The 9,905-nt window shown below is 35.2% G+C and overlaps 2 protein-coding genes across 5 annotated transcripts; both read right to left on the reverse strand.

Annotated features, from left to right (window-relative positions):
* Positions 5,039-6,983, reverse strand: LOC104765429 (nuclear pore complex protein NUP50B-like). Its single transcript, XM_010489139.2, has 2 exons — positions 6,826-6,983; positions 5,039-6,528 (listed from the first exon to the last, which is right to left on the reverse strand). The coding sequence occupies exon 2, from the start codon at positions 6,474-6,476 to the stop codon at positions 5,175-5,177; it is 1,302 nt and encodes a 433-aa protein (XP_010487441.1). The 5' UTR covers positions 6,477-6,528; positions 6,826-6,983; the 3' UTR covers positions 5,039-5,174.
* On the reverse strand, positions 7,115-9,888 carry LOC104765430 (coatomer subunit beta'-3-like). Of its 4 annotated transcripts, none has more exons than XR_763876.2 (10): positions 9,738-9,888; positions 9,395-9,509; positions 9,228-9,299; positions 8,782-8,978; positions 8,604-8,697; positions 8,414-8,520; positions 8,033-8,162; positions 7,732-7,929; positions 7,417-7,470; positions 7,115-7,319 (listed from the first exon to the last, which is right to left on the reverse strand). XR_763876.2 is itself a non-coding variant. In XM_010489140.2 (10 exons), exons 1-9 carry the CDS (start codon positions 9,884-9,886, stop codon positions 7,451-7,453), a joined length of 1,041 nt encoding a protein of 346 aa, XP_010487442.1. In that variant the 5' UTR covers positions 9,887-9,888; the 3' UTR covers positions 7,115-7,319; positions 7,417-7,450. The 4 variants fall into 4 exon arrangements, 2 of the variants coding, with proteins under 2 accessions (XP_010487442.1, XP_019096919.1); XR_763875.2 differs by having other exon boundaries at positions 7,688-7,929; XM_010489140.2 differs by having other exon boundaries at positions 7,773-7,929.

The following is a 9,905-nucleotide window of genomic DNA, read 5'->3' on the forward strand; positions in this document are numbered from 1 at the left end:
AGACGTGTCTTCTCTGTATGAATTCATCACAACTGATTCAAAGTTTTGCCTTACTTCCTGAACTACCCTCACCCTTGATCTACCCGAAACTAGACTTAATCTCTATCGAGAACCTGCTCTGATACCACTTGTAAATGCGGATAAGGCAATAATAAAGTGCAAAAAGTAAAGAACACAAGAACTTTGTTCACGAGGTTCGGTTTTTCCTACTCCTCGGGACCACATCGAGATTTCAATTCCACTAGAACAAGAAAGCAAATACAACCTATTCGCAAACGCGTAAATCAAGCACAACCCTCTTAATTAACCGATCCGTTCTATAACATGAAATCTTAAGGATAATTCTCTACCCTTAACTAGACTAACACCAAGCCTAGATTTAAACCAAGATAACCTAACCTTGGGCTAAACTCCCCCTGAGCCTAGACTTCAGATCTTCAACTCTCTTGAGCAACCTTCACACACACGTCACACCGACGAACAAAGAAGCTTGAACAACACAAGCACCAAACCGCGAAACTAAGCCGCACACAATGAGAAAACTCTCTAGGATTTTAACCTTTATGCTGCAACTCTCTTGCTTCTCTAGGACGTGCCCAACACCTCCTTATATACCCATCCAGACTTCCTTATCACCAGAGAAGAAGATTTCCAAATTCCATAAGAAAAAGACTTTTTCCTTTTTGCTATTTTCCTTTTCCTTTTAAAACTCCAATTTAATCAACCAAAGAAATAGTAGTTTTCCTCTTCAATTCATCCTCAAACCATCCTTCAATATTGCCTTCTCAAACCTTCTAGAAACTTCTCACGCACATAAAACACCAACAATCTTGTATCACGTCTTGAATCACACAGACACTACTTCAGATAAACCAATACATCTTCAACTACCACTTCATTCGTGAGCTGATTCTAGACGGCAAACTTTGTGTCTCACTTGTCTCCACAAAAGATCAACTTGCAGATGCTCTAACAAAGCTTTTACCTCGTGCAACCTTTCATTACCTGCACAACAAGATTGGAGTCACCTTATTCCTTCCATCTTTGAGGGGGCGTATTAAGGATCTACATAAAAGGAAAACTTATTTGATCACAGATAATCATCTCCATCATATCATCTAACAGATTCAATTACAAATCATCATCTCTATCATATCATCTTATCTCCTCTGTCAACGCTTTCTATTTATTGCGTATATTTGTTTTCCTTACATAGTCCTATAGTCAATTCCTTTCAATAATATTCATTCATCTTTACAATCTTGTATTAACTGCCTCACTCTTCTCGTCAATAATATCCTTGGTCGCATCACATCTTCCATCATCCTGTATCTCTTGTTTTCCCTCAGATGGAGTCAAACCTAACCCAGACAGAGGCTTGTTCATTTCTTCAGCAGTAGTAGAAGGAACAGGAGCAGTAAAAGGGACCAAACGAATATGACTTGGAGCCCTACGTACTTTCGACAAAAAAGGAGCCCTACATACCAGAATCAAAATTCATTGATGGAGACGTGTTAAACAAGTCAGCCGTAACTGAATGATATTTTAGTAATTAATCTTTTGCTACTAAGTCAGCCGTAAAATGGTCAAGTATTACGATAAGTCAGCTCATGGCGGCTGAGTTATAAAACTTAATCATAACTCAGCCATAACCACATCTCATAAGTTAGCCGTTGTTCATAACTCAACCATATTCAGAATGATAATTCAGTCGTGTCGTAGTGATAACTCAGCCAAAAAAATTACAACTCAACCATCGGATTATAACTCAGCCGTAAGAGCGGCTGAATTATGGCATAACTCAACCAGATTTCATTAAGTCAGCTGTAACGCTTGGCTGAGTTATGCTCTAAGTCAGTTTTCCTCTCTTACTCAAATGTTTTTTCATAAATCAGCCGCAACATATCATAACTCAGCCGTCATTACCTCTGTAACACGTTACGACTGAATTATTTAATACACGTCAGCGATTTCTGACGTGGCAATAACATTTTCGTAATTACGTTTTTTTCCTGTAACATAAAACAAAGACACACTGGGTATATTTTTTTTTAAAACAAGAGCATGTTGGGTATGTAATTAAAGAGTGAATCACAATGCTAAGTATATTTTTTTTTTTGCTTCTTCTCTTGTGATTCACTCTTTAATTGTGTATTTGTGTTATGTTCGTTTAAAGAAACTTTTGTGGTTACCTATACCTGGCAAGAAACCTCATGGAAGCTTGAGAGAAAGAAACACACTGCTAAACCCAAAACCACACTTGTCCTTCCCATCGCAGAGATTTTCATTTACAAATTAAAAGACCAAATTATAGACACTGCTAATTACTCAAAAACACAATCTTTTTCTTGATCTTTAAAAATTGAGTTTGTTTGATGTTTGAAGCAGAACTTGCTGTTCTTTAAATAGACCGAACTCTGACGCGTACAATTTTAAAAATAAGAAGTCAAACAAAAATAATACATATTTTACCAAAAAGAAAAACTAAATATGTATATATATATATATATATATATATATATATCTAAATGTTAACATTAATGTTAAAATGTAAGATAAATAAACAAAATCAACTATCTATTTGTTCTATTGTAATATTGTTTGATTAATATTTAGGTGATTATAGAAAGTTTTATGTAAATGGTTCGATTGTAAAAAAAATTTACATAGTAAGGGTCATCTGCGTTTCCTTGAATCACACTTACGTTGACACCTAAAATAATCTTATTTCATATCACTTCTCCATTAATATAGAGGGCTAATAATTTTTTAGAATGACCCATTTTTACTCTATATTTTACACAAAATTAAATATCCCTTCTCCCATTTGGCAAAGTGAATGTCGAAATGATCAACATAACTACATAAGTACATAACACTACTGAAATGCATGATTCACATATATACGTACAAGGTATATTATTTAGATGCACACCATAATTCAAAAAATATACCATACATATATAAAACTAAAAACCTAAAACAATAAACTTGACTTTTCTTATATACGGTTTTAACACGTTTTTGAATATCTGAGACGACGAAGACATCGTAGTGCAATTAATAAATAAATCGCTATACAACAAACCTAAAATATACATGACAGAAAGATATGTGGAGAAACATTGTGACAACTGAGAACGTAGACCCGAGCAAGTAGCAAGATAGCTTCATGGAAATTTTGTCACCAAAAAAATCAATGTCATGTCCTGAACTGAAATTTTAATGTATAGCTCTAATTGTGATATTAAAAAAAAAAAAAACAAACAAGGAAATACAATTTCATGGAAGCAACGATCAAAATTAATATCTCAACATCAAAATCGATGAGTTCTATTAGGATAAGACTAAATATTAGGAGATTATGTTAAATATATGATTCATGTATATCATTGTTAGATTATAGGATCTATGACAGCCGACTCAACCATGTACTTGTGTGTTCCTACTTCCTATGATGAAATACACAGAACATTATTGATCTTACAAGTTCACATGTACTTTATCACAACAACAACAAAGAGATCAAGCTGTGCATATCTAGTTTTCTCCTCTTTTATATTTCTTTATTTTTAATCCTTCTATCTAGCTATATATTTCGCTGCAGTGTTATCGTTTTAAGAACTCAAATTAACCATCAAGAAAAGAAAGAAAAAAACTTATAAAGTGTGTGATTGATGAGAGATAGAGATTGGAAAAATTATGTATTGCTCTCATAATCATAAGCTTTAGGTTGTTTATATAGAAAAAATGGTTTCATAAACTAAGATAGAATTCAATCTTTACATATCTATATAATAAATCTTCTCTTCTAGATCCTTCTACATAAAGTAGCTAAATGAACCAAGAAGTTTAATTAAAGCTAAAATGGACATGTGTAACTATATCATTGTTTGTCTTGAGGTGGAATTTTAGTGTATAAGCAATCCACTTTGTACCAATTTTCTTAATTAGCTTCTAATTAAGAAAAAACAAGAAAGATGAAATACAATTTCAGATTGCAACAGATTCTATTTGATGAAATTTTTCCATTGCTGAAACACAAATCACTACTAGTATAATTAAACATTTATGAGAATTGTAATTCAGTTATGATATTGATAACTACATTTTAACTCGCGGTGTGACTATTTTTTAAAACTAAAATATTTAAAATTTTAGTTGTATTTATTTCTTAATTTTGTTTGTTTTATTTATTGCTTAAAATTGTATAATTGTATTTTTATTGTTAATTTTAGGATTTAGTCTATGGTATACGCGAGATAATATGCTTTTACATAATCAACATAATTAAATATGTCTAATATTGATGAATTACTTTTGTGGTACCGAGTTATTGATATTTTTAATTTATATTAATACTAATCCAAACTCGTATAGTTATATACCCTCATCCCATGATAATTTTAATTATTTATATGTATCTATAATATATTAAACTATTATATCTGATATTAAACTATTAGCGTAAGAACTAAATTAAACCAAATACAAATTTTTATTTTTCACTCACTAATTTAATAATTAGTCTTTTTTGGTTAAATGTAATAATGCTAACGTAAATTTTATATATGTAAGATAAATATGAACCATAATAAATATATGAAGGTAATACTCAAACTGTGGAATATACATGAATGATACAATATTTTCAAAGATTTTTTAACTCATTAGTTTTATTGATTGTGCATTGTTACCTTGTATTGATAGTGCATTTTTTTTAATTTAGATTAATACTAATCCAAACCTAGTAAACATTAACAATGGAATATGTTAGTAATTATAATATTACCATTTCTTAAATTTGAAAATAATAGAAGCTGAATTGAAGTATCAACATTCCCGATTTTTATGCAAATATTAATATTGGTTTTCCTTTTCGCAGCGAAATGGGAAATTAGCATACATATGTGGAGATATGAAGAAGAAATCAGTTAAATGAAAATACGAAACTTAATATTAACATTTATAACTTTCTAATTCTTGATTTTAGTATCATTCTATTTAAATCGAGATTCTCTAGAAAACTATGGGAGAATGTTCACATATTCTCAAGTTGTATATTCTTCTGCTCAGGTCGGGCTACATTTTTGTATATCACGAATTTGAGCTCCAAACAACATAGACAAGAACACAATGCAACTAAGACGACGAATGTTTCAAAGTTTTTACCTTCAAGTATCTTCAGCCCTCGGTGAGTTCTCAGGTGTCTTTAAAGGAGCTGCTGCTTCTACAACGGAAGGTTTACTTTCTTTATGTTTCTCGATAACTGCTCGGAACTCTTCCACTACCGTTGGGTCCTTGAACTTGAGTGCGAATGTGGAGAGACCTTTCTCGGCTTCATTTATACTATTCACACAAGCAAATGTGATTCCTTTCTTGTCCATGTTCGCCAATTTCATTTCAGGGTAAAGACTTGCGTTCAGGATCAACCTATAGTTTCCTTTGGATCTCATTACCAACCTGGCATTTCCGTTATCAGTCGTGGATACGCTTACCTTGAGTTCTCCTTTCCCACGCTCTTTCCATCCTCCCTCAAGATATTCAAACATTACTGAACCAGCTGTGAAGGCCGCTTTTTCGTTCTCTTCTCCTGTCTCCACTGAAACATCTTGCTTTGAAGGGAAGGCTGTAGTAGTTTCTGTGCTCTTCGTGACAATGGAAGCAGAGCGGGATGCACCAAACAGGGAAGAGATTCCATTGTTTGACAGGCCAAAACTGAAGGGTGACTGTTCAGTCACAGACACGGTCGAACCTTGCTGTGGAACCAAACCAAACGAGAATGAAGAAGCAGAGAAACTTGTACTAGCAAGTCCTGTGAATGCGTTTTTGCTACTCGAGTGCTGGTGGAAAGAACTCAAGCCTCCACTATCTCCATTCTTCTCTGTGTCTTCATTTCCTTCTTTCTCGGTCTGATTACCACCTGAATCCTTGTCAACAGCGTCACTATTGCCGTTGTCATCTTTAGCCGTTTCAGTCTTTTCCCCAGCAGCAACATCAATTTCTGTCGTTGTTTCTGTCTCGTCTTCAATCTTGGTATCAGCTTCACCACCATCTCCAGTATTAACTGCCTCACTCTTCTCGTCATCATTGGTTGCATCACATCTTCCACCATCCTGTGTCTCTTGTTTTCCCTCAGATGGAGTCGAATCTAACCCAGACAGAGGCTTGTTCGTTTCTTCAGCAGTAGTAGAAGGAACAGGAGCAGTAAAAGGGACCAAACGAATTCCAGCAAAGGGATTGGATGCTAGTGGTGCTGCTGCTGTTGCAGATGGATCTCTGCGCTTAGCTCTGAAATTTTTTCTGGTAGTCAAAACCTCCTCACTTGCAGTCTTGAAAGTACCACTCGCGAGTGCACAAGTGTCTTCATCATCATCATCATCATCATCATCATCAAGGCCAGGATTGTCACGAGAAAGCTCTTTCAAAGCAGCTCTCTTTTTAGAAGGCTGCTGAGCGTTTTCCGAGTCCCCCATTGTTAAAAGTCTAGAGAGAATCTCAAACACTTACAAACAAAGCTAAGAGTCCCTACAACACCAAAAAAAAAAAAAAAAACAAAAAAAAAAAAAAANAATCCATAGGGAAGCTTAAACAACACTGGAGAACCGATCAGGGTAAATAAAGTATAAAGAAACCTAAGATGTTTGTTAACGAAGGCATACCAAAATCTAGAAGCGATCAATTAATTATGCAGCGGAAATTTAAAATCAAAGAACTAAATCAGCCGTAAGTAATGGCGAACTATGTAAAAACCCTAAGAACTCGAGCAGCGAGTTGGGAGAAAAGAGTATATATCCTCGAATATTCCAAGATTCGGAGACTTACGGACAAGCAGAAGCAGCAGAAAATCACTGCCGGAGCGAAGAGAGACGACCGCCGGAGAGAGTAATTAACAGCCGGAAGGGAGAGAGAGTAATTAAAAGAGAAGAAGAAAAAAGAGTTATATAATATACCTACTTGCCCTTAATTTGAATTAGATTGATCTTTTTTTTTTGGATGAAGTATGGGAGTTTTAATATATATTACATCCGTTCATGTTGTGGTAGGCTGATTTCATCCATGATGTAGAAATAAGGCTTCCAAAAGAATTATATATATATATGCACCAGAAATCTGTAAACATGAGCTGATGAAAATCTATATAGCAGAGGAATGTAAAACTCTATAATGTGCTTTTTAATCATTGTATGAAAACCGTAATACCACCACCACCTGGGATCCCAATAAACCACACAAATCAACTACAATTTCCTTAACCCACACACCCAATCCCAATCTTTCTTTTTTTTCCTTCATCTCCCTCCACCAAGAATTCATTCCTGATACACCAAAAGTATATGATTGTAATTAACTCATGCACTGGTTTTTCATAGATATTTTTATCTTATTACCATGGATGATATAGATCCTTTTTACCTTGGAGTATTGGTGGCGGCTACTGGAACTAGCTCTAGGGATCTGGCGTCAGCACTGCAAAACATAAACATACGTAAAACCATAAGTTCGCACTTTTTGCAAAGATGGACACACCTAGTCTTCCAAAAGTCCTAGCCACATAGTTGCAGAGATACTGTATAACACAATTAACTGAACCAATTTCTATACAAACTCAAAGATCAAGAAACAAGCAAGATATATTAGAAGCGACATATTGATCTTTTTGGGGGAGAAGTTTCAATTTAATCACCATAGACAAAAATTTCGACTATTCAACATTGATCTTGGACTGACTTTTGCTTATTAGGCTGATGGGTTTCCTTTGTTATTCGTACCCCACTCTTCCTCACCCTCACTTCCATTAACAAGTACAGCACCATCCGTAGAGTCTGCATCCACAACTCCCTCTTCTTCCAAAAAAAAAAGGGAGTGATTTTCCTGTTGTTCCTCTTCATCTCCTTCATTCTCTACATGACCGTTCTCTTCTGCTACCTGCACGGTGTTCAAACAACTATTCAGCTACTAGTCCTGTTGAAAACAAAGTTGTTGTCTGCTTAGCAAACGATTCAAACAAATCAGTTCTAAAAGAACTTACCTCGTGATCGACGTCTCCATTTTCAAGTGATTCCTCTGCTTCCACTTGCAGGTTTCTAAAGGCTTCCACGAGGGTAATGGAAGATTTATCGGCATGGGATGGATAATTTTCTGCAGCAGTGTAAACTCCCCTGTGGATGAACAAGAGTCAATTTCTTTTTGGCCACAATAATGACACTTTGGGTATGAAGAATCAACATTAACCATCTCAGTGCATAATCATGGGAAATAATAAGAGGCTCACGGATGAAGTTTTCCTACGGGCATCCATCCCATCTGTACAATCATATCGAGGTACATACACAACTATTGACCTACATTTGAAGCCGCAAAGACCATGGGAAAAAAAGTGCAAGATAGCAGAATATATATGTTCGGATACCTTGTCTTTGCAGTGTTTCCTTCAACAGAAAGAGCAACTTGCCAATCCTCAAAAAGATTTGGGTACTCCTCCGGATCAGCTAATGATTCTGCTGCTTTTGAATTAACCTGATGACAAGTCAAAGGCTATTTAAAACCACCTGACATATTTTCTCGCTGACACAGTAAATTAAAAAAGATGAGAAAATAACCTTGCTGAGATCTTCCCTCCAAAGAGCTACTATCTCAGAAACTTTGCTTGGAAGATAAAATCGTGCCATCAGAGCAGCTTCTGGTATCCGGTTACTATCAAAATAAAAATCCGTTTATCCTAACAACAGACACACAGATTTGATTTCCTAAATGGTCAAATGAACACTAATTAAATACCTCTCTACCAATAACTGCAGACAATCTTCCAATCTACCCAGCGTAAATAAGCAAAGAAAGGCAACATTGTTCTTCCCCTGTTCCTTAGCAAGGCATGCAAGTTTTGACACCCCTTCAGCATCTCCCAAAGAAGAATATAGTAGTAACAAACCACTCAAATCCATAGCGTACTTCATGCAATCCTCGGTCAGTTGAAGCTACCATGATGGAACACACACAAATGCAAAAGAGTAGCTTAGTTAGTAGACATCAGAGATGACTCCGCTCCGCAAAGACTAGAGGCCTAGAAGAAAGCTTTGCCATTGTACGATCTAAATATAGCAATCAACTCCTATCAATACAATGTAAATTAGTAACCTGACTGATATAGCATTTGCATAGAAAGTTAATTTTCTTATTACCAATACAAAAATTTGGGTAACATTTTTTTAATAGAGAAGATGTACCTTCCCAGAGGACATGGCTAACTCTCCTAACTGCTTCCATTTAGACTCGCTCTGTACTTCTTCAGCGATTTCCTACAAGCATGGGGAACAAAGATAAGATAAATAATTCTACTTCCAGAAAATGTAAGAGTGATTCCTAAACAATTAAGCATCACCTATCATATTACCTTTGCCATTTCAAGTCTACCCAGTTGTATGGCCAGATCAAATTTGTAGTCAGCATCTGTTGCAATTTCTAAAGCATCTTCAATCATTCCCCGAGATTCCAAGAAATGAGCAACACTGAAAGTTGAAAACATTTCTAGATGAAACTAAAAGAGATACACACAAAATACTGAAAAACCAATTGGCACAAAATATCAAACTGCAGATCCTCACTAACATACCACAATACTGTTTACTTCAAAAATAATATCACGTAAGACATAGCAGGCAACAGGAGATAAAGTGCAGTGAAGAATGAATTATACATGAATGTATAAATTTAGACCAGAATAACATATAACGTACTTGTTATGCTGCTCTTTAGGAATTGTAGGTAAAATCTGATTGGCTCTATCCAAATCGCCTCGCATCACAAGAGTCTTGTATTCAATCAGGCTAAGCAGCAGGGTATATCCTACGACACTGCATTCCCATAAAAAGGTGAAATACGTCATCAAATTATGTATGCATTAT

Source organism: Camelina sativa, chromosome 19, assembly GCF_000633955.1.
Source record: "Camelina sativa cultivar DH55 chromosome 19, Cs, whole genome shotgun sequence".
Classification (NCBI taxonomy): domain Eukaryota; kingdom Viridiplantae; phylum Streptophyta; class Magnoliopsida; order Brassicales; family Brassicaceae; genus Camelina; species Camelina sativa.

Bases quoted from the DNA above. Each gene is read 5' to 3' on its own strand.
- LOC104765430 (XM_019241374.1), bottom strand. From the start codon at position 9,886: ATGACGTATTTCACCTTTTTATGGGAATGCAGTGTCGTAGGATATACC. The intron at 8,163-8,413 runs GTATCCGAACAT...GTTCATCCACAG, and splicing joins GGAAACACTGCAAAGACAAG to GGGAGTTTACACTGCTGCAG. The intron at 7,930-8,032 runs GTAAGTTCTTTT...AACACCGTGCAG, and splicing joins ATGGAGACGTCGATCACGAG to GTAGCAGAAGAGAACGGTCA.
- LOC104765429 (XM_010489139.2), bottom strand. From the start codon at position 6,476: ATGGGGGACTCGGAAAACGCTCAGCAGCCTTCTAAAAAGAGAGCTGCT.